Source organism: Xylaria bambusicola, assembly GCF_022495145.1.
Source record: "Xylaria bambusicola strain CBS 139988 unplaced genomic scaffold F5B22scaffold_77, whole genome shotgun sequence".
NCBI lineage: Eukaryota > Fungi > Ascomycota > Sordariomycetes > Xylariales > Xylariaceae > Xylaria > Xylaria bambusicola.
In genome coordinates this window covers 135,795-157,893 of record NW_025953630.1, presented here as the reverse complement: position 1 = coordinate 157,893, position 22,099 = coordinate 135,795, and the positions used below count along the sequence as shown (strand labels likewise).

The 22,099-nt window shown below is 50.6% G+C and overlaps 7 protein-coding genes across 7 annotated transcripts; 3 read left to right on the top strand and 4 right to left on the bottom strand.

Annotated features, from left to right (window-relative positions):
• Positions 1 to 1,395: 1,395 nt before the first annotated feature.
• Positions 1,396 to 2,977, top strand: F5B22DRAFT_534268 (uncharacterized protein). Its single transcript, XM_047972769.1, has 4 exons — positions 1,396 to 1,944; positions 2,000 to 2,051; positions 2,105 to 2,288; positions 2,379 to 2,977. The coding sequence occupies exons 1-4, from the start codon at positions 1,824 to 1,826 to the stop codon at positions 2,586 to 2,588; spliced, it is 567 nt and encodes a 188-aa protein (XP_047825466.1). The 5' UTR covers positions 1,396 to 1,823; the 3' UTR covers positions 2,589 to 2,977.
• A 502-nt stretch (positions 2,978 to 3,479) lies between these two features.
• F5B22DRAFT_640085 (pyruvate formate lyase-domain-containing protein) lies at positions 3,480 to 7,227 on the bottom strand (the record flags this gene model as incomplete). The annotated part of the gene is made up of 3 exons (XM_047977807.1): positions 3,480 to 4,363; positions 4,468 to 6,693; positions 6,780 to 7,227. 3 exons carry the CDS (start codon positions 7,225 to 7,227, stop codon positions 3,480 to 3,482), a joined length of 3,558 nt encoding a protein of 1,185 aa, XP_047825465.1.
• Positions 7,228 to 8,886: 1,659 nt separating this feature from the next.
• F5B22DRAFT_661791 (kinase-like domain-containing protein) lies at positions 8,887 to 12,224 on the bottom strand (the record flags this gene model as incomplete). The annotated part of the gene is made up of 3 exons (XM_047980386.1): positions 8,887 to 10,076; positions 10,140 to 11,555; positions 11,616 to 12,224. The coding sequence occupies 3 exons, from the start codon at positions 12,222 to 12,224 to the stop codon at positions 9,384 to 9,386; spliced, it is 2,718 nt and encodes a 905-aa protein (XP_047825464.1). The 3' UTR covers positions 8,887 to 9,383.
• A 566-nt stretch (positions 12,225 to 12,790) lies between these two features.
• F5B22DRAFT_628666 (uncharacterized protein) lies at positions 12,791 to 15,667 on the bottom strand. The gene is made up of 5 exons (XM_047976437.1): positions 15,335 to 15,667; positions 14,970 to 15,284; positions 14,821 to 14,914; positions 13,496 to 14,708; positions 12,791 to 13,439 (listed from the first exon to the last, which is right to left on the bottom strand). Exons 2-5 carry the CDS (start codon positions 15,169 to 15,171, stop codon positions 12,870 to 12,872), a joined length of 2,079 nt encoding a protein of 692 aa, XP_047825463.1. The 5' UTR covers positions 15,172 to 15,284; positions 15,335 to 15,667; the 3' UTR covers positions 12,791 to 12,869.
• A 1,599-nt stretch (positions 15,668 to 17,266) lies between these two features.
• Positions 17,267 to 18,175, top strand: F5B22DRAFT_651965 (uncharacterized protein; the record flags this gene model as incomplete). The annotated part of the gene is made up of 2 exons (XM_047979540.1): positions 17,267 to 17,297; positions 17,355 to 18,175. 2 exons carry the CDS (start codon positions 17,267 to 17,269, stop codon positions 18,173 to 18,175), a joined length of 852 nt encoding a protein of 283 aa, XP_047825462.1.
• A 55-nt stretch (positions 18,176 to 18,230) lies between these two features.
• On the bottom strand, positions 18,231 to 19,603 carry F5B22DRAFT_533909 (uncharacterized protein). The gene has a single exon (XM_047972767.1). The coding sequence runs from the start codon at positions 18,985 to 18,987 to the stop codon at positions 18,286 to 18,288; it is 702 nt and encodes a 233-aa protein (XP_047825461.1). The 5' UTR covers positions 18,988 to 19,603; the 3' UTR covers positions 18,231 to 18,285.
• A 1-nt stretch (position 19,604) lies between these two features.
• Positions 19,605 to 21,341, top strand: F5B22DRAFT_533930 (uncharacterized protein). Its single transcript, XM_047972768.1, has 2 exons — positions 19,605 to 20,753; positions 20,809 to 21,341. The coding sequence occupies exons 1-2, from the start codon at positions 19,799 to 19,801 to the stop codon at positions 21,147 to 21,149; spliced, it is 1,296 nt and encodes a 431-aa protein (XP_047825460.1). The 5' UTR covers positions 19,605 to 19,798; the 3' UTR covers positions 21,150 to 21,341.
• Positions 21,342 to 22,099: the final 758 nt, after the last annotated feature.

The window sequence follows — 22,099 nt, the reverse complement described above, 5'->3', positions numbered from 1 at the left end:
GCCCCCCCCCCCCCCCCCCCCCCCCCCCCCCCCCCCCCCCCCCCCCCGCCCCCCCCACCCCCCCCCCCCCCCCCCCCCCCCCCCCGCCGCCGCCCCCCCCCCCCCCCCCCCCCCCCCCCCCCCCCCCCCCCGGCCGTGCGAAGTAGATCTGCGCCTACTTGGTACTCTGTAATGAGGGGTCTGCCAGGCTCAAACGTCATAGGCTCTTGTCGAGAGAGTTGGATCCCTGTTGAATGAGGAGTTAGGATGAGGAGGAGAAGCACATGGACAGAGAGACGCGAGAGAGAGAGGCTGGAGCAGCGGCTTCGCACTGGTTCTGCACTGGTCTACGGGTAGTGGAAGGTTGGCCTGGAAGGTCCTCTGAGAATAAAGCCCCGTCCTGCCCGTCTCGCCCCAGATTTACCCCAGGTTTTCCAGCAGGCACTGTACACTAGCGGGATCCGCAGTAGGTCTCCGTCAGTGTCAATTGTCCCATCAGAGCTCCCATCAGGCCAATAATCACACGGAGCTAAGCTTGATCGGGCATCAGGTCATGCAGAATGATACGTTCTCGGCGGCGCGATAGTGGAGAGCTGCTGCCGGAGACCAGCGAGATGTGCCCCGTTCTGCACGTTCTGCCCGTCGAAATCACGCCAGCACGGGGCATCTGAACATCAAGGCCTGAGGTCACGCGATGCCGCCGATAAGTCGACATGTACTACGTTTGTATCATACCACAGTTCTGCCACCGTGATGCCTTGCATTTGTGACTTTATCAATTCATAGAGCTACTAAATGCACTATCAGCTACGGAGTAAAAGCAGTTGAAATGGTCAGGTAAGTATTAGTGTGCTGTGGCACTGCGTCTAATTGTCTGGAAACCCCGCCATCATACCATGCTGGGTAATACTTCAAGGTTGTCAGAGGCCATGTGTATCAGCTGGTCGTCGATCGTCCTTTTTGGCTGTTATACTTACCATTAGGTAGATATGTACGTATGTATCTGGTATGCAGTACTTCGTATGTACACCTACCTACAGCAGCTCTGACCCCTCGTTCCTCATCTCATCCCCCCCGGTCTAGGCGGGACCTTTCAGACACCTTTCATACCTGCTTTGCGAAACAACTATATACATGTGTATGTACATAGGTAGTATGATGTACTCTATGTACCTGACCTAGGTAACTCGACCCTGCCGTGACCTGTCTGACCTGTCTACTGTGACTTGTCTGCTGTTTGATACATCTGCATTTACCAGCCCGTGTACCTGCTTCTCTTGTACCAGCCTCCGACAACGCGTGCTCTTGCCAGACCTGACCGTATACTTCCCTCGCAAGTATCTGCCCTGTCACTCTGATACTTTGTCTCTAGCCGGGCAACTGCCTGTGTCCCCTACCTTCCCTTCCCTTCCCTACCTACCTACTTACTTACGTAGCAGTAGCATTGCACCGGGAACCCCTCCTTCCAAAACGCCCTTTTATTACTCTCCCGTCTTCCCCTCCTTTTACCCTCTTCTTCTCTTTCTCCCGGCTCTCCAAGGCTTCCTCCTCTTTGACCTTGCATTCTATCCCGCAAACCTTCGTCTACATCACATAGCTTCTCGCCAATCTGCGATACGCCACAGCGAGCAGCAGCTTCGTCATCAGCAACAGTGAATTGATATCCAACCTCAACCCGCCATATCCCTCAACTCCCAGCTCTATCGAAGGTAGCTATACTTCCTCCTCAGCTTCCACATTCTTTCTACTTGCGATCCATTCGCTAACGGCGCCCACAGCTGGATTGAGAGCATATACCTTCCTGACTAGCTGAATTTCACATTCAAGACCACGCCTAATCCACCATGGCCGAACCTTTGTCCAAGGTCGATAGTGCCGTACAAGGCCTCTCATCCTCACCACCCAAGGAGAAGTCTCATAGGAAGAGTTCAAGTGTTCCCGGGGTACCAAGCGTGAAGGAAATGTGTAAGCCTCAACCGCGCCCGTGTCTCTTGGCAATAATGAAACTGACAACCAGTAGACAACACCAAGACGCCGCTTAAGGTCTCAATAGAAACACAGAAATCTGGCTGGTAAGAGTGCACCTCGAAGTCCTGCTACACGGTATGCTTATAATGATGCTCAGGAAAATCAACACTTCAGCCAGCTCGGTTGACGACAAGGATATTCTCACCAAGCCGCTGGTCACGCCCTTGGTAAGAGTAATCGACCTACAATTCTCACTTGGTACTACGGTGACGGCGCGGAATAAATTCGGAGTCACGATCAAAGATGCATTCGATGCAATCTACAAGACACAGAAGAAGAAGGTATGTTGAAGCATATCAGCACTCACCTGGAGCATTGCCAAGTATTCTATCTCCTATCCCTATCCATTAGACTAATGTATGACTGCCCAGGCCGACGATGAGCTCACCGAGCCGTACCTGAAGGGCTTTGAGTGGCCACCGGCACATCCTAGCTGGGAGGATGAGATGTCAAAGTTAAAGGAAGAGGACAGAGATCGCACAAGGGAAAAGGAATGGGGCACCCTCCTCATCCATCTATCAGCTACCCCCGAGACGAGCAACGTCGGCGGTGGCAAGAAGAAGAAGAAGGGTGCCGAATAGGCGCTTTCTGACAACCTTCAACCGAATCTGACACACCACTTGATACCTTGCGCGCCAACGCCACTTCAACTCTTCCCTCATATGCGTGCAGCGTAATGTGATAGATTCTGCAGATGGTATCAATTGCATGAGACATAGCGCTCACTCGGAAGCGGGGTTCGAAGTTCTGCCACGAAGCACTGGCATGTACTCATAGTCCAATCGCGACGCTTAGTGTATGACTTAATCAACAATTACAACTACCGCACTGACGCAAACTGGTAGCCGAAAAGTTGCTGTGAGGGATGATTGGTCATTTACCTGGCGACCCATGGGCTACCTGCGTACTTCGATACTACTCTGTCGAGTGAAATGCACCTACTGGCATAACAGTCATTGCGTAATCATCTCAGTGTGAATGTAATGGATGCTACGTATAGAACACATTTACCAGTTCGATAATTGGCCTGCGTAATGGCTGATCGGGAAATCAACGCCGCAAGCGTATCTGTACTATCAGAATGAACATGGTTAAGCTTACGCAAGATTATTATGTCATACCAAACTGCTTGTACATAGTACTATATAAGCGCTAAAAAAAACCTTGGCATTGACATTTGGTTTTCCTATAACCTGAAGTGAGAGCCTCTGACTATAACATGAGGACTACTTATCCAACTTCACCGTGAGTCCATTTTATCGGATGGTTAGATAGACAGACAGACAGATAGACATATAGTGCCAGCAATGGCGCATTACGTGGCAAGATTCATGGCAAATCCAGAGCAGAGCCATATAGATGCCGTGCTACAGATATACGGATATCTCGCCGGCACTGTCGAACACGGATAACTTCTTCCAACGAGACGGGACAAGGAAAGACAGATCGAATGTTTTTTTTTCCGATGCCGACTACGCCGCGTGTGTGAAGTATTGTCTCCGCTGCTGCTGCTCCTGGTACTCCGGGAACATGGTAGGGTAGAACTCGGACCACCCGCCCATACGGACACGCAGGAGATTGTACTTCTCGGGATCCTCCGAGGCCCGCTGGTACGTGTCCAGGTCGGCGCACGTCAGCGTCACCATATTCCCGCCGACGTTGCCGTCCGAGAAGTCCCGGATGAACTGCTTCAGACGGTCGAGCGGGAAGTCTTCGGGGATGTTCATGTCCACCGGCGCGGCGTTAGATATCCCGATCTCCACGGCCGGGTTCTTGTAGCTCTCCATCGCGGCGTAGATGTCGCGGTGGGCTGGGGCCGCGGGGAGGTCCTGCGGGCCTGGGACGGGAGACATGTCGGAAGCGATGGGCATGCCGCTCCTACGCCCGTCTGCGGATGCCCCGAAGGAAATCCCCTCGCCCACGTACCCTTCGAACGTGCCCACGCCGGGCGTCACTATGAATTCGAAGTCCGGGCCGTGCTTCGCGTAGATGGAATCGAGGAGGGGTTTGATGGCGGGCGAGGGCTCGTCCAAGGTATCCACGCACATCTGCGTCATGCTCGAAATCACCCATTGGCCGAGCATGTCGAGATCCTCGCTCCGGTCGCCGCTCGCCCACTTCGGGAGCGCGAGAGCGACTTTCCGCAGCTCCTGGTACCGCACTGCGTTTGCGGCGGCGTTGGCCGGGCCGAGGGACGCGTCTTGGTACGGCTCGATCATGTTGTAGCCCCAGTCGCAGATCAGACAGGTTAGGAGCTCCGGGAGCGTGACGCGCGCGGACTCGCGGTCGTAGCAGAGCTTTTTGATCGCGTAGAGAGAGTCGATTGTGTTGGCTACGCCGATGAACATTGGTCCCACTGGGAGATGTCAGCTTGCTTATACATGATACTTGATGGATTTTTGAATCTCTCAGGGAAAAGAAAACGAATAGAGCTTCTGAAGGGGTGTAGGAAGTACATACTGAGGTGAAACTTGGCTCCGCCAGCAGTCAAGTCGAGTCCCGACTCGACACAGCCATCGATCAGCCCCGACAGCAGAGGCGAGGGGCATATGCCCACCCAGTTCCCATACCCGGTGAGGAAGAGGTTGTATGTCTTGATAATCAGCCACTGGAGTTGTTTCAGGAAGATCCCCTTCAGGTCATCGAATGAAGCGATCTCCTCCACGGGAGGCGAGCGGAACGTCGTCTTCAGACCGCGGAGATGCACCGATCCCGCGGCGCCGTACGTCGCGCCCTGATTGATGGTCTGCTCTAGCGCTGCCAGGAGCTCGACGTTGGCTAGTGTGAACTCGGATGCTCCCGTGAACATCGGCTCGTAGCATCCGTCGGCCGCGTAGTCGCGGGACCAGGCTCGCGTGACCGTCTTGCCGGCGCGGAAGAGTCCCTCGCATAGCTTGTCGTCGTTGTATAGCGTGGGCTGGGCGCCGCCGGATAAGATCGCCATAGCGGCTTCGTCGATGTACTCTTGGGGAATGCCCTCGTACGTGCGCAGCGAGAGACTCGGTGCGTTGACGGGGATACGGCGTGCGGAACGCAGACATAGCAGTGTGACGGGGTTGGCGCCGCCCTCTGGCACGTCGGCGTCCGTGGCCTTGTAGCCGCCGACGGTCACCTGTTGCACCCATTGGTTGATGCCGCCGCCTTGATGGAAGTTGGAGCCGAATCCGTTGACGGAGCCGGTGCCGTAGCCTCTGTAGTCGTAGATGAAAGCGCGGTTGACGAAGGCGTGTTCCCCGATCTTGATCCAGAGACAGTCTACGATATCTTGGGCGCGGTCGAGAGTGATGCGCTTCTGCTCGAGATCGTCTTTGAGGAACGGCCAGAGGATCTGGTCGAGTCGGCCGAAGGCGGTTAACTCGCCCACGAGATGCAGACAGCAGTGAGCGGAGAATATGAGTTGGACGGCGTCGTGGAACGTCTGTGGCCGTTCGGTCACGAGACGCTGGAAACGGTCCTTGACTTCTTCCATATTGTCTCTGTCGTCCGAGCTTGTCACCTCCCTGAGCGCGTTGTTGGCTATATCCGCCCAGTTCTCCATGTAGGCTTGCATGCCCTTGAACGAGTCGCTAGCGGAGATGAAGAACGACGCCTTCTCGGAGCCAGGCGGTGCCTGCTGCGCGAGTTTGTCGAAATTGTCGATCATCGCGCCGAGACCCTGGTCGACTATCGTCTGGAAGTTAGGGACGATGTGGCCCATGGCGCCGCTCTCATCGAGAGAACACTTCAGCCATGCGGCCATGATCTCGTCGTCATCTAGGTATGTGACGACCTCTTTTCCTCTGCCCAGCGTGAAGTCTGGGAGTGCGCCTACCACGAGCTCCTTAGGCGTAATGCGAACCAAGCCGGTGAGCTTAGCGATCTTGGAGTTCGGAGAAGATAGAATATGGGCGAGGGTTGCGAAGTTGGCTAGACCTTTACGCTCGAGAATCGACTCTGGGATCGCCTCCTTGTTGACGATTTGCAGAAGATCTTTTAGGTGTGGCAGGCGGGGGAAGTTCTCGTTCTTCATCCACCCGTCTCGCCAGTGGTTGAATGTTCTTGACAGAAGGCTGAGAACGCGCACGCTTGGCTGGTCACCGGCGATGTAGTATCCTTCAGCCATCTGGTGCATGTAATCTGGGTGGTTGTAGTACATGTAGCCGTTCTTGCTGCGGACTTGCCAGTGCGTGTCTTCGTATGTGTCATCTCCGGGCGTGACGCCGGCGACCTTGAGCTCGCCGGCCGACGGGATGTACCAGTATGTACCTCCCGCCCCCTTGATGAAATCCATCAGACGATCAACTGGTTTCTCGGGGCAGTCGCCTAGCATGTTCTGCAAGATCTTCTCAAATCGATCCTGCTCGTTGCAGAAAGCCACGAACATGATACCCTCTTCACGACTGGCGTGTCCGTTGGACTCGTCATAGGGCAGCGCTTGACGCAAGAGTTTCCTCTGGTCGAGGTTCGCATCAAGGGTATGCGCGCGGTTAATATGGGCATTTTCGGTGAGGTATTTCTGCTGGGAAACAATCTCGCCGTCTGGCCGTCGCCCAATTACGGCATTGAGGGCTTCGCCGGGCTGAGAGGTGACGTCGGGCCAGTCGAAAATGAACTTCTGCGTGAAGCCGAAACTGGACCCGTTGTCCGGGCCGGCACTGTCGACCAATATATCCTCAGCTAAGCTGATAGGGTCATTGGGATTAGTTACTGCGGCAGCAATTAGCTCCAGAAGACAATAGGTTCATCGAGCAAATCCAGATCTCAGAACCTGTACGGCAGGTTTCGATACGTACTGTGATCTACATAACGCCCTCCCATCACTCTACCGTCTGGCCGTTTGCCTAGCTCAAGAGTATGGATATCATCGGCGAGTTTGAGAAGGTCTCCGATGATGGTTGATACGATTTTGTTCGCGGTCTCTTTAGTAGGAGATTTGACATAGAGTAGAAAGTCCCCGCCAGTGTCCTTGAAGTGGAGGCCGTGGTTGAGCACTTCGTTATTGATAGGGATGTCTCGGCCAGTCCATCGGCTCCAGAGCGCTGGGGCGAAGCCAACGACAAAGGTACTGTCAGGGTAGTTCTTGATGGTCTCATCGTCTAGTTTCTGGACGAGAGCGAGAAGGGTGTCGTGTGTTTCTTTGTCATGCTTTGTGAGGAAGACTGTCAAGATGTGACCGTACAATGGTCTCATGGGGAGGCCGCGTTGTGCAGCATTGAGGGCCGAGCGAAGCGCTCTATCCATCGTGTTCTTCACCATCTTGGCTCTGGGGAATCAGAAGCTTTACTTTCTGATGGTTCAAGCAAGATAAAATCAGACCATCTGGGCATCTATCTAACTGATATACATGGGTCTTGATACACATTGAGCAGATTTCCGCCCCCTTCTCGTCCCCTCATTTGAGCGACTTGGTGTTCAGCTCGCCACCACAAACGCCAATATCAATTCCAGAGACTTCGGTATACGGCAGCTTCATTGTCCACTCATATCAAGTTGTTATTGAACGTGCGTCCCAACCCAACCGGTCTCAAGCGACTCGTAATGCGGGGTGAACTGCCGAATCGAACCTCACTTGCTTTTCAGGTGTGTCAGAGAGACACCAACATATCATGTTGAGTCACTTGCAACGATGTGCAGATCTCGATGCCGCATCTAGCGGTAGAGGCCTTGACACCTGAGTCACCTCGGCGCCCGATCCTGTAGTACCACACATAGCCATAGATCTGTCCTTCTCTGACGTGCTGAATAGATACCTAGGTATGTATCGAATCTGTTTCAACGTACCTACTCGAAAGTATTCATGAATCTGTTTTGTACGCATCTGAGGGAAGAGAAGTGACTGGGTGGAACAGCGCACAAAGTATCATCACCAACTAGGTCTATGTTATTAATTCCACGTATGGAGAATGTCGACCTCCAAGCCATATGTGCAATCTTAGTATAGTAGCCTGTTGTTCGACATGCTAATGAATCGGTTGAACATGTCTCTGGCCATAGGTATACGGTCGTTTACCGATCTTTGTCTTTTGAGGTTTCCGACTGCTGGTGCTACACGACATATCACAAGGTTAGTCAGTACACAACTGTACCTAGCCGACAGCATGAGGGGTCGTAGGTGATACATTTTCTATAATGGATAACAACATCTCCATGTCTTAGTAGTAATCTTGTACGAAGGCCCTTAGATTGAGCTTCCATCTGCCGATTGGTACGTAAATTCATGCTTCGGGACACTAGGAATCTGAGTACGAATAAGAAAGCAACTGGTGACAGCGAGACATGAGACCTCCGATGAGATGGATACGACAAGTCTCGGTGAAGGAGGCTGGCTGGCAGCTGCATGACGCATCCAGTAGAGTCTAGATCAGCATGTTCTGGATCAGAGACCCCTCCTTCACACACAAAGACCGACCACTTCATTGCTCCGAAAGGGATTGCGACGGCTTCGCGGCACCGAATCCCTCAGCCGGAGATGCGAGGTGCATGTCACAACAGCGGACCCTGAGCTATGAGAAAGAGATGCTGTGAAGCTCGAGATACGCCAATAGACACACACAATTTCCAATGTTGCTGATTAACGACGATTCTATTGGTGACGGCTTCAGCCTTGGCCGTGTCTGCGAGGGTTACATGACCTATAAGCTTCGAAGGAATTATGTAATGAATAAGTAGAAGCCCGAGACATATCTGTCGTTATGAAAGATGAGTTCCGTTCCGTCGGCATGAACTAGGATTGAGCTACCCTGTTCTTGTGCTTCCTATCTACTTATACAGTACGCATCTACTGCGTGTGCAGTTGGGTATCTTCACTTTTTCTAACCGCCTTTTTTTCAAGCTGTACCTCTCGATACTCAACTGCGCAGAGCACTCTCAGCTGTGTATATACCTAGCCTTCTCGCCTTGTTGCATTGCTGTTAGTATCCCTCACTCATCGTAACAGAGAGTCGAGGGATGATGTTGAGCGTTTGGCATTTCTCTATGTGCCTGCATGAAGATGTGATAGCTCGCATCACATGTTCATAGGAGCTTAGCGAACGCCTGCTGTCAGTGCTGTTCACGGCCTGGCCTTCCCTTCCTCATCGCCAGCCAGTCACTTCAGAGATTACTCATGTGTTAGCAAGCATCTATACGATATCTTCAAGTCCACGTCAGTAGATGGATAGATGAAGCCAATCAACTGTATTCGACTTACATGGGCTGCGGGCGTCCACATGAGACATGAGTCCGGGTCAGCGGTAATCGCGCCAAGTGTAGCCCGTGATGCGCGGGCCGCACCGAAAAAGAAAAGGCACACGATAAAATGTGACAGCCGCTTGATGTTGCTTCACTGAATCCGATTTCGGGGTTCAATGGCGCTCCGATGACACTCTACTACGGAATACACGATGTGCCAGATGCAGCTACGTCTCGGTGACACCAATTGGCTCCCTGTTCGTGGCTTTGGAATGCTTGTCGCCATCCATCGCACCGCTGATGGCGCCAATGACCATCTTTTCAACGCTCCCGGTATGATGCGTCGTGTCCACGATATCCCAACCATCCGTGATCTCTTCAATGTCGTCGTCGAGCCAGTCCATCCGACGACGACCTTCAGGGTCGTTGCCAAAGCTAATGAACTGGATTGAGAGGAATGTCCTCATTTTCTTCGCGTCTTGCAGCCTTTGGACGGCGCTTTTGATCGCGTTCTCAACACCTCCTGCTTCTCGGGGTGATCCGCAACGACTACGTCGCTTCTCCCAGACTCCGTTCGTGAAGACGTAGACGCTGATGCCCTTGATTTTGCCAGATCTCCGAAGATAGAAACCTGAGGGTTGGGCTAAGGCTTTGGTCACGGCAGTCTCAAGGATGTTAGATAAGACGTTTTCCATTGCACAGGAGCCCGAGTCTGCCCGGGGACAGTGGGTGTCGAAATATCCGAACGCCTCAAACAAGCCCTTTCGATCCTTGCGCTTGATAGAGTCCCCACCGTTGGTCATATGAACCTCAAAACCATCTGGATCGACATTCTTCAAAACATAGGTCAAAGCATCACCGGCATGCTTTACATGGTTCCAGTGTTCGGTCATGGATACAGAGTTGTCAAAGATGAAACACTAATAAGAGGTAGGTAAGCTTTCAAGCGTTTACGCAACGTGCACAAGAACAGCCCTGCTTACCTGGTCGCGACCACGGACTTGTTCGAGGGTTTTCTCTAGCCACTTTGGCATGAATGCCTGTTGAGCTTTAATCTTGGGAATCCATTCGAGTATGTCTTTGATGGTATGTTCGGAAGTGCTGTTAGAAGCCGATGTAAGTTTCGAGTTTCTGGATACCATGCTACCAGATTGCCCGACGGAATCTTGCCGTGATCCAAGTGGTCTGGACTGATTCGACGACGAAGACGACGGGGTCGGTGCTCCTCGGTGAGGCAGTGTCACACTCTGGCTTCTACCGACTGATACCTGTGTGAGAGATACTCGGCTCAAATTTCCGTCATCAGTCACTTGAGTCTGTGGAAAACACGTTGCGGATCTTTGAGGTTCCCCGTTTCTCTCTGCTTCCTCCTCCCGGCTACTCCTATTTTCAAGTATTACAGTATCGCGATTTTGACCGATTGAAGTTCTGGTTCGTGCAATTGAGTCTTCGCTGATCTGCGACGGCATTCTGCGCACACTATGGAGTGGCGGGCTCCCTAAGCCTTCAATGGCGTCTTGAAAGCGCGCCTTTAATTGCTGCGCATTAAGGCGCTCCATATCGTTTGGTCGAAGCATTTCTCTCTGAATAAACTCCATTACATGGCCCACAGATCGTGCCACTGGACTGTCAAGTCGCCAGATCTCCTCAATTTTGTGGTTAATGGCAGTGAGTATCTTCTCCCCGTTGTGGAAAGCTCCATCATATCCTGCATTGCTCAATGAACTTCGTTTGAGGCTGCGAGTCTCTTCAACCCTCTCTTTCCGGAACGCTATTCGGCCTCGTTCGTGGAGGGCCATCCACACGCCGAAGTCCAGTAGCACGCAACCAAAACTCCATATATCCGCACCCCAGGTAATTTTCTCAGCCATATGTACTTCATCGTCGATAGCACAGAGCTCAGGGGCTGAGTACATCTTGGTACCTCCATGATCATCGCCAATCGTATCCCCAATTTCAGCGATTGGGGTGACGCTTGACGTCCCAAAGTCTCCAAATTTAAAGCATAGGTCCCCGGTGGAACTGTCTTCGAAAACGAATATGTTGGCCGGCTTTATGTCCTGGTGAAGACTTGAAGTGTATTGGCCACCATTATGCAAAAGAGCAAGCCCATTGTTGAGCTGACCCAGCCTATGCCAGAGGCCACGCGCTTCTTCTCCGGTACGTGGTAAATGCCAATTCTTGCGAAAGAATTCTAACAAGCTTCCTTGGTTCGCGTACTCGACCACAAGAACGCACTTATTCCCTTGTACATAACATCCATAATAACTGAGGAAGTATTTAGACACGTCGATCGTGGCTGTGCGCCTCATGTTCCGGATCGTAGTATAGATGTGTCGTTCATGCAAGAACTCCTGATGGTAGCGATCTTTATCGTACATTTTGAGAGTGATTGAGCCCTGGAATACAGGAGATGGAATCAGTTCATGAACTTAGAGTAAAGTCGCGGGTGACGTTACCTTCTCCGGTTGTAGCCCACTGGCTTCATGAGGCAGCACCTTGAGTACACGTGCGCTACCACCCGGTCGCTTTGAAAGCTCGCTCTCGATCGTAACGGGGATGATGTACCGCGGATCCAGGGTTCTGGGGTCGTGCACTCGGTCTATAATCCTGTCCTTTCGTTTGAAATTGAGGGGCAAAAACTTCCATTGATGTGTCGAGAACTGCCACCAAGCTTGAGGGCCGTCGGATAGAAAATGCTCGAACGGGGCAGGATTTCGACGTGACCTCGCATCGTAGGTAGGTAAAGGCAGAGAGTCGTCGTCAGTCTCGGTTCTATAGAAGTATACAAGGTATTCAGTCCATCTGTGAATGTCGTCCGAGATATATGTGAGGATTGAGATGACCTGTATGAAGCTGTGTTGAATCATGTCGATGTCTACTTCTCGGTCATAGGAGCCGAGTATTATTCCTATGCGGTCATGTGTCCAATAGTCTTTCAGCTTCGAATAGGAGACATAGTCCATCTCCTCATCATTGCCATCTATACCTTGCTGGACGTTTCGCTGCACCCACTCCTTGAAACTTCGGCACAGTAGCCGAACTTGTTCGCGTGTGGATGTCGCCATTTCGTCTTCATTTGCGAACTTGTTGAACTCGGGAAGCAGCAGCACGATATCGGTCGAATAGACGAGATGATCAAGACCTTATATACTAAGTAGTGGATGATTCAAGAAAAGCTCTCAAGGAATTTTGAGGTTCCTCCCTTAGCGAGCGTATCTCTAGGAGCGAGTTGGATGGACAATACGACATATCTAAATTGAAAGAAATATCTCGATAGCTCGCGTGAAGCACTGATACACGAAGCCAGCCGAGTTCGGGGACATTGCGCTTTTGTTAGAGCAAAAGAGCTAGGTATACAACAGTCCCGAAAGACATGCAGCTTGACAGAATAAGACGGAAGAAGACTACGCATTATTCATTTAGGGCCTTGCCTTGCCATTCATTATTCAGCTCAAGGGCAGCCACTGCTGTCCGCGGCCACGGCATTCTTATAGGGTGCCTTGCAGCAATACCTCGCTGTGGGTGTCGGTCATACCGATACAGCTAGGCTCGATGTCCTCATTAAGGCAGAAAGTCAGCAGACTAGGCAGAGAGTCACACCATGATCCAATCACGCATCAAGGTCTTGGAGTTGAGGGGTATTTCCACCGTGGTATTTGCCCCGCATGCACGATAAGCCTCCCATGAATACATGAGTTAGAAAAGAAGAACTATCTCAGCCACCTAGGCAGAAACCCAGCACTGCCATGGGCATTATTGGAGGCTATTTGCGCCTCCTCGTCTCCCATCCTCTGCCTCCGTATGCCCCATGTCCACTTTCGAGACGTAATACTGCAAGACCTTCGCCGTGAGATCCATCGCAATAAGTAGGGCCATGCCCAGAACAAAAGAGTCAATGCCATGAGTGGGAAACTGATTTTTGCGAACAAGAAAAAATACTCTGACCTCCAGATAGGGTAGTCGGGGATCTGGCTAGCGTCGTCGGAGTCTGGCCATTGGTAGAAGCCGGCGCCGAGGAATGTCTGACCATTAGTAGTTAGATGTCTGTTAACTTCCTTGCGTATTTTCGGCAAGGCGTATCTTACTGCAACGAATGTTCCTGGGAGAAATAGTAGCGTCACTAGTGTGATGATATGCATCGATGATGTCTCCTTCTCTGTTTTGCCGGCTATAGTCTCCATTTGGAGCGTAGATTGGTGCATGTCCTTTGTCATCATTTCCATTCTCACTGATGACAGCCGGTTTAACTCCATGTTGCGAAACTGTGTAATGGCATCAAACTGTCTCGTGTCAGCCTAATCTATCTGAAGGAGATATTTGGATGACGAGTACTTACTAGTGCTTTGCCGTCGTTAAGTAGAGTAATCAATGTTGATATTCGTGTTCTTTGGGCTTCAAGCTCTCGCACGATACCATTTGTGCGCTGAACAAATTGGAAGAGGGTCCCCTGACACCCATCTCGTATGGTACATGGCGTCCGTGAATCATTTACGAAGTCTTTGAAATACTCTACAACTTCAAGAAGTATATCAGCGTCTAGCTTCATGATCATATCAGCTTCGTGAAGTTTAGACCCGATGAAATGAAGATGCTGGAGATCTTTATATTTGAAATCGTCAAACACCTCGAACGGGTCCTTTGTAAGGTCTGTTTGGCCATTGGGAGTGATAGGTGACTGTAGTGGGCTGAAATTTTGTTCGATTGGTTTTGATCCTGTTGGTTGTGAGGACTCGTCCAGGCTCGATACTACATGTTTCTCAACGAAACTGGTTTGCAGCAGAGTTGGCGAGATACTATTAAAAGTGGCACCTCTAGGCGAGTTCCAACTAGTCAGTTGGCTACCTATTGTGCCGATTCGAGTTGTTGGGGTAGTTGATAGCTGTTGCGCAGGGGAACCCAAAATATCAGCTATATTGGAATTCACGTCAACTAACGCCCTTTCAACCTTGTGTATGGGAGCATTCCGGATAGTTATCAATATCCTCTCAAGTTCGCACTCCCAATGATTTAGATATTGACGCCAGTTCTCGCCACACCATTCGAAAACGATGAGATGTGTCATAAGGGTTGCGGAGAATGAATCGTCAACAGTCTGTATATCACAGGGCTCAAGGTATTCGGGTGAAGTATAAGCCTCAGTGATTCGGCTTTCTAGGAGTTTGTTTGCCTTGATGTGAACCCAAGTAGCTTTGCCGTTGAGAAGATCAAGTGAATGATACAACCCAGCCTGTCGGATCTCCCACGGGGCTCTCTTTCCGTGTGTCGAGCTAGATTTTTCAACAGCCCAAAGATTATAACAATGCTTGATTTCCATTCCGGAACGACCCAGTTGTGGGATGCTGAAGCGATGAGCGTCGCTCGGCTCATTGAAGCGCTCATGGCGAAAGACGCAGTGGTGGAACGCAGTTGGAATGTTGAGCCCCGGGAAAGTTCCGAAATGGAGAACCACATCTAAGAACTGAGCCATGACTTGATGGAATGTGAATGCGAGCGAAACCATCTCTTTTGAACAATCCAGAGGAGCCCTAGAGTGCGGTGCCCGGATAAACCTAAGATGATACCAGGGTTAGATAGAATTCTATTATGTTTGAAAACTGTGGATGACTGCGGGCCGACCCGCGGAACTACCTAGGTGGTGAGTTGCAACTAAACTAGACTCACATATGACGGCATTTGGGATCCTTGCGGCCGGCCTGTAGCAAGTAATCGCGTAGCTGTCCGATTGAATCGCAGAAATGAGGTGTTGACGGATACCCTTTTGAGGAATTAGCACCAACCCTCGAGCGCAAGTTCCAAGAGTGAGTGCAAACCTTGGTCATGAACATCGTAGAACCGAATCCTCCAGTAGTCAGATTCTGATACATCACTGAACACCCTGGATGCTCGTTCGTTGACTGATTCACTGTATCTTTGAAGGGCGTATGGAAACAGTTCAGACCGTAAGAGTTTCGCGGGGTAAGAGTTGGCATCTGCGCATGCGTCGAGTAAACGATCGATAGTGCTGATATTCATGGTGACAAGAGTTTTCGTTATCGCCAGACTTGAGGGGACAGTGGGGATGTAGGGTCACTTGTAATCTGTATAGCTCGATAACTCACGAAGAAGGGAAACTTGCCGGCAGTCAACTAGGTTTTTATCAACACTCTCGTGGCAAATGATTTCAAGGCTTACTGACATTTGACAGTGTACGACGCAAACATAGGCCTGAGGATTCGATTAGAAGAACGCCTTTCAATAAACAATCAGCTATAAGGCACTCTTTTAGGCGCCTCGTAGGTGGCGTTGTTTACTCGTCAATCTGGATGAAACTTGAACAACTGGGCTATACGGGCATCAAAACATTCACAATATGCAGACAAGCGCAGCAGAACGGAGGAAGGCATAATAACAGCGCTGTGTTGACTCTCTTTTCAACAAATCAAATCACTCAGTGTGTACCGCTCTTTAGACAAGGTCTTACATCACATCATTCGGAGGTATCAGCCGGTGAAAGTGCAAATGATGATTGTAGTAAGTTAGGTACAATAATCAGTTAAATGCAGGGCAAAATCCCATTATGGGTAAGTACATTTTAGCGCTATCTCAGGCTATCCAAGCCCCAATGTCGCGCTGAAATTGGGTGAAATTGGGTGAAATCGGGGAGCTGACAAGCCCCTCTCCCGCACTGCCACCCCTTTCACAAACATCGTCGGTTGGCGTCCAGCATCAGAGGCAACTTTCAAGGCTCCCTCGCTTACTTGAGCGCTCCAACCTAGTCTCGGCTTCGCCTCTTGTCCCTCAGACCGTCGATCCTGTCGTATTGACTCTGTTGCTAGACATTAGATCAAGTTCCGTCAGTCACACTTGTTTGGCACTTTGACTTACTTGAGTAAGTCCATTGGGCAATTCAACATCATACGTGCCGTCACCAATCTGGGCGCAGTTAGGTGAGGGGTCTGCCAAGACCGGGATGATGGGGGCTGGGGGGATCACGAACAGTAATTTCAATCCGAGTGCCAGGAAAAGCCTCCCTCAAGTACTCCTCAAGCTTATCCTGGCGCAGTCGATAAGATGAAATATAAACAGAGGGCATTGCTAAAATAACACGAGGACTTTTGGATTTTTCAAAGTAGAAATTTTCTCGGTGTCCAGCAGAATATGCCTTGTTTGGAGGTGGCAATGGTCAATTTCTATATATGCACAACCACTTATATATATACTTCCCGTGAGAAGGCTGATATACCACTACCTAACGATTTGCGACCAGGAGAAACCCGGGCGATGAGGGCGGAATCCCAGCGGGAGGGCAGAGCCGTGAGGGGCAGTTGAGGCTCAACGGATTAACATCACACGCTCGATCTCAGTGGGGTTGAACACAGCAAATGAGCATACCAGTCACATGTTGTAGTTAAAGCTAATGCCATCTTTGCATGACCGGGAGCCAATCGTACAGCCTTACCGTAGAGGAGTGGACCGGAATGTGTGTAAGACACGGATGGTTACAAGCACTCCTCACCGCCCGCATCTCCTAGCTGGACTGAGCAAAGCCTACAGGTAGGCTCTGGTTCATTCGGGGCTATGATCGGTCAGGCCTATTTCTTTTCAATCCTTGGCCACCGAAATACCTGGCGAATAGGAGCCCCGGGCGAATTGTCTCCAACATGTCTTCCAACACAGTAGTAGTTTGCGTTGCGCTGTCAGTAGCCTGGTTGCCTACTGCTCGGGTAGAGGCTGATGCTCTGTAACTACCAATGTACGTGCACATGAGCATGGGAGGAGTTGACTATCGAGAGTAGTTCCAGTTAACTTAAACCAGAGGCTTAGTAGATCTTTTCAGCCTATTCAACTACTTGGGCATCTTTTCCATTGAATTTGACAAACTGATGGTTATAGATCATGCCAAGACTGTCAGGAATTACCGACAAACCCCTACACGTTTGATTCACGTTATCTCAGTGACAGATGGAATCAGACACAATGAACAAAGAGAGTTCGCAACCCGTGTTTCCAATAGAACAAAGAAGCCGGGAATCTAGAGCATTATATAATCTAATAAACAAGTTCATTCAAAATGAGAGTTCAGAGTAATTGCCAATTAACAAGTTGCATCATTTGGCAAAACCTCAAAATGAAGTCACACAAAAAGGATAAGAATCATGGTATACAATTCCCATGAGCTTATTAATGTGTGCACAATAATGCTAACAAAAGCAAAGGGCTGCCGTATCCTCTAGAGTCAACAATACCATCTGGTCCACCAGAGCGAACATCGGGGCCAGGACCCAGACAACACGTGCTATTCCTCGATCATGTCGGAAACCACAACGACCCATATGCCGCTCTCGGCTTCATCCATACACTCTTGCTCGTCGATGATTCCGAATCGATGCACAAGTGCTGGGACGAGGTTGGGGACATCATCAGAAAAATCGCGCCGATATGCGTCGAGCACGACCCCAACGGGATCGACATCGAATTCGTCAACCATCGCGCCAGGGGCTACTTCTTGACCGGCCAAAGCGGGTATAAGCACATCGGCCTGATGAGAGGACGACTCGACATGCATGACAGCGTAGCCGGGATCCTTCACAACGTGAGCCCAAAGGGTAAATGTCGCATGGACAAGCGATTGGCATCGATATTGGACTCGTATGTCAATAAGTACGAAACCACCGTCCGAGAAAGCGGGAATAAGGATTGGCCTCCTGCGCTCAACGTCATTGTGATTTCGGATATGGACTGGGACGCTGACGATGAACCCTTTGGTACCATCGCGCGGATCGCGAGAAAGCTGGATATCATGGGGGCTCCGCCGTATCAAGCTGGTGTGCAATTCTTCCGGGTAGGTGATGCGGGTAGGGAGCTGGACAAGGACACGATCAAGTTTCTTGATGACCACATATGGAAAGAGAATGGAGTGAGGGATATTGTAGATATGACTACTTGGACTGGCTCTCCTGGGGAGCTCTCGCCTAAGGGTCTTTTGAAGGTTCTACTTGGTGCGGTGAGACGCTCAATTGACTTTATGGAAGCCTAGGTAGTCCATGTGCGAGTTCGTGGTTCGGTACGGAAGAAGCTATTACCCTGGTTTTATCGCAGCTTTCATATTGAATGAACTTCTACTTCTATCAAGGAAGAGTTAAGTCACTATGTAGATACCGTTTTCTTCGCCATAGTGCAAAGCAGACGCCCGTTGTTTCGCGCCAGTATTCGTCCAAGAACGGCTGTCAACTGCTTGACTTTATCAATCGTGTTTCCTTCTTCAGCTCGATTCAGTCCGTCCACGATGCACAACATCCTGCCTCCATTTAAGTCAAGTGGCGGGAGAGCCTCGAGGATCCTGAGCCCTGCATCGATGCCCCGCGGACCACCCTGTGCCAGCAACTCGAAGTTCGTTTTGCAAAGATCAGGAACCTTGTCAACTTTCTCCGGGACAAGAACGGCGAGATTGAATATAAGGGAGCTCAAGAGCTGGCATAGAATATGTTCTGCCTTCGCGGTGCGATCCTTAGGATATACGCGTAAGACAATAGCACTTGGATCCCGCACACGTAGGAAGGCGGCCCATTCACATCCAGCTACCCCGGCATCGAAGTTATAGCCATCGCCATCGAGTACGTAGATATCAGGCCCGTCAGACAGCCAATGGTCAAGCAAGAGTTTCTGGGTGCCGCCCTTGTAGAGATTGGTAGGGAATTGCTTGCCGTTATCGTAGCCTCGTTTCTCCTCGAGCGCCTCAAAGTGAGCGACACAGTTATATACTGGGCCAAGCCTATTAGCTAATTTGATGAGGTCGTCCTTCGCCATCAAATTTCTGCCCAGGGCTTGTTTAATCGCAGATGGAATCATGGCGACTGGCGTTCACGCTGGGCGCGACCAAATGACCGCATCCAAGTTGCGCGTGTAAAATCCAGAAATGGCACACATGACGAACACGTAGTTAGGATCGATGGGATGACGGGTTGAATTTCTCGCTACCTTTGTTCATTCTTTTGTATAAAGGAGTCATAGGGATCCTGACGGCCCCGGAGGATCACCAGACAAAGAAGCCTCCCAGCTGACCTTCAGCTAGTACTCTGGCTAGCTTAGATAAGACGATACGACCGAAGTCGCGTGCACGAAATGCTGCGCATTCTATTTCGTGGGTCAGAACGAAGGAATCATGGCGGAGGCGGACCCCTTCCACAAGGTTGACACATTGCTAACAATGAGCCCTTGCGAGGTTTTCAGATGATACAAGCTGAAGATGGGTGCCCATAGAACATAAAATACCGAGTAGAAGTGGCTATACACAACATGTGTGAATACAAGACCAAGGGTAGGGTTTATCCAGAACCACGAACTCCATCAAGGAGCAATGAAATGGATAAGCTGTCATTTTCTTTGGAGTAACAGCCCGTAGTCTTACCTACATAGTAGGTACTTAAGTATTGTGTGGTCGAGTCAAGAATCATAGGACAACGGTAGTTGAAAGCTCTTGGCAGGAACACTGTTGCGAGGTCAGCCCCACAACGGAATATGTGCGCGGCTTGCATCGGGACCTGTCAACTACGCCGACGACGTCAACAATTGTGAGTCTACGATACGATATACAACCACATTTCGGAGGCAATTGGCTCTCTTCAAGCGTAATATATCTTCTACAAGAAGTGTCAAGACCATGGCTTCTACGTGGGTGCCAGACGTCTCGCCCGAGAGTCCGTTTTCTCTCGCCAACATCCCCTTCGGTATCATATCCACAACTGACGACCCCGCGCCGCATGCCGCCGTTGCAATTGGCACGCACGTTCTTGATCTCAAAGTCCTATCCACATATGAAAGATTCACACAACTATTTCCCGCCTTAGTAGGTAATGAGAATGTTTTCTCCGAACCAACCCTCAATGCATTTGCAGCCTTGGGCCGGGGGGTACACCGAGAGGTGCGAAGTACCATACAGCGCCTTCTTTCGGCTGAGACGACAGACCCAGATATACTGAGGGATAACGATGATTTACGACAGAAGGCACTCTTGCCTCGCACAAAAGCGAAACCTCATCTTCCCATGAAGATCGGGGATTACACTGATTTCTACGCGGGGTACCACCATGCTTATGCGGTTGGGACAATGTTTCGTGGGCCGCAGAACGCCCTACAGCCGAATTATATGCACCTACCCGTAGGGTATCACGGGCGAGCTTCTAGCATTGTGGTTTCGGGTACATCTATTCGGCGTCCAAACGGGCAGATTCTGCTCGACCCAACGGCAGAGCCCAAGCAGCCTATTACAGGGCCGAGCAGGCGGCTAGATATGGAGCTCGAATTGGGCTGCATTATCGCAACACCAAACCGGATGGGATCGCCCATCAAGGTCGCCGAAGCTGAGGATCACATTTTCGGCTACGTTCTTCTGAACGACTGGAGCGCGCGCGACATACAATCGTGGGAATACGTTCCGTTGGGCCCATTCAACAGCAAGAACTTCGCCTCGACTATCAGCCCCTGGGTAGTCTTGGCCGACGCCCTCGAACCATTTCGGACGAAGCCAATCGAGAACCAGACGACGATACAAGATTATCTAAAGGAAGGGAGAGAAGACACCGTCTTCGCCATTGACCTAGAGGTCGATATTCGGAGTAGGTGATATACATGCTACCAGGAATAGCGATCTTCGCGGCTAACATTTCGCAGCACCGGAGGGAGACATAACGACGATTTCCCAGACAAACTCAAAGCATCTGATGTGGTCGTTCCCACAGATGATAGCTCATCACTCCCTGGGCGGCTGTCCATTGAACACTGGCGACCTGCTTGGCTCAGGCACCATTAGCGGGCCGAGTCTCCGAGAAAGCGGTAGTCTCCTGGAGCTGAGCAAAGGAGGCAAGGAAAACATCATGCTCTACGGCATGGATGTTCGCCGGTTCTTGAAAGATGGCGATATCATTATAATCCGAGGAAGCTGTGGGCAGCCGGGGCAGAAGGTCGGCTTTGGAGATTGTTGGGGACGAATTGAAACAGCTTTGCCTCTGTGATGAGATGATGTGTAGATAGGAGCATCATCTGCGGAGGTATTACCTTTCCACCACAGACAAGATATTCTCATGGATATTCTTCGTGAATCTCCAAGCAGTACAGTATGAAATATCTGGCTAGGCGCTGTACGCGGCTGGTATTATTGGTTAGCGTCATCCATGCTGTCCGGCACCTACCTGTTTTAGCCAGGTCTTGAAATCAGGTGTAGGCATTTCTATTTCCTATTATAACGCATCAAGAAAAGCAAGCTGATCTACATGTAATTCAAATACCTCAAATCAAGGGATAGTAGATAGTAGTAGATAGGAGAGATCACGGGATATGACATGGTCCAAGTATGGACTACCTAGGTATACTCAAGAGAGATATTGGCGACTAGGTAAATGCTCATGGTTATATATAGTACAGTAAGAAATGAAGACGAAGGAATCTCGGCGAGCGATTACCTAGGTAGTTACCGTTGTCAATATAACGCAAGATTATCCCACGTGGCATTCTTAAGTACGAAGCCCTTGTCTTCAACATGATTGCCATGTAAACTACGTCAGGCCATAAGCACCTAACTTATTAAGTGCTTATACTACTACGGTACTAGAGTACGGTTCTGAGTAGGTACCTTAGCGAGAGAAGACAGACAGGGCTAATTAACGTAAGCATTCACGGAATGCACAGGTTGTTCGTTACTGTTGTCGTGTGATTTGAGGATCCGAGGCTGGAGGAGCCAAGGTTTGGACTTTCAGCTGAGGCATGCTTCTCAAAGCTATCGTGATTAGCTGGTAGTTTCCCGCTTCATATTTCCCGAAACAGCTTAGGGCCGACGATCGGAAGCAGGGGATCGTCGCTTGTTCCTCGGTACGGGCTGTAGCGTGCGCTGTAAAAGCATGGAATGGCCTGCCCGCGGCGAGACGCGGAGCATCGCGTGCAGTAATTAGCGCTGTTGGTGGGCATC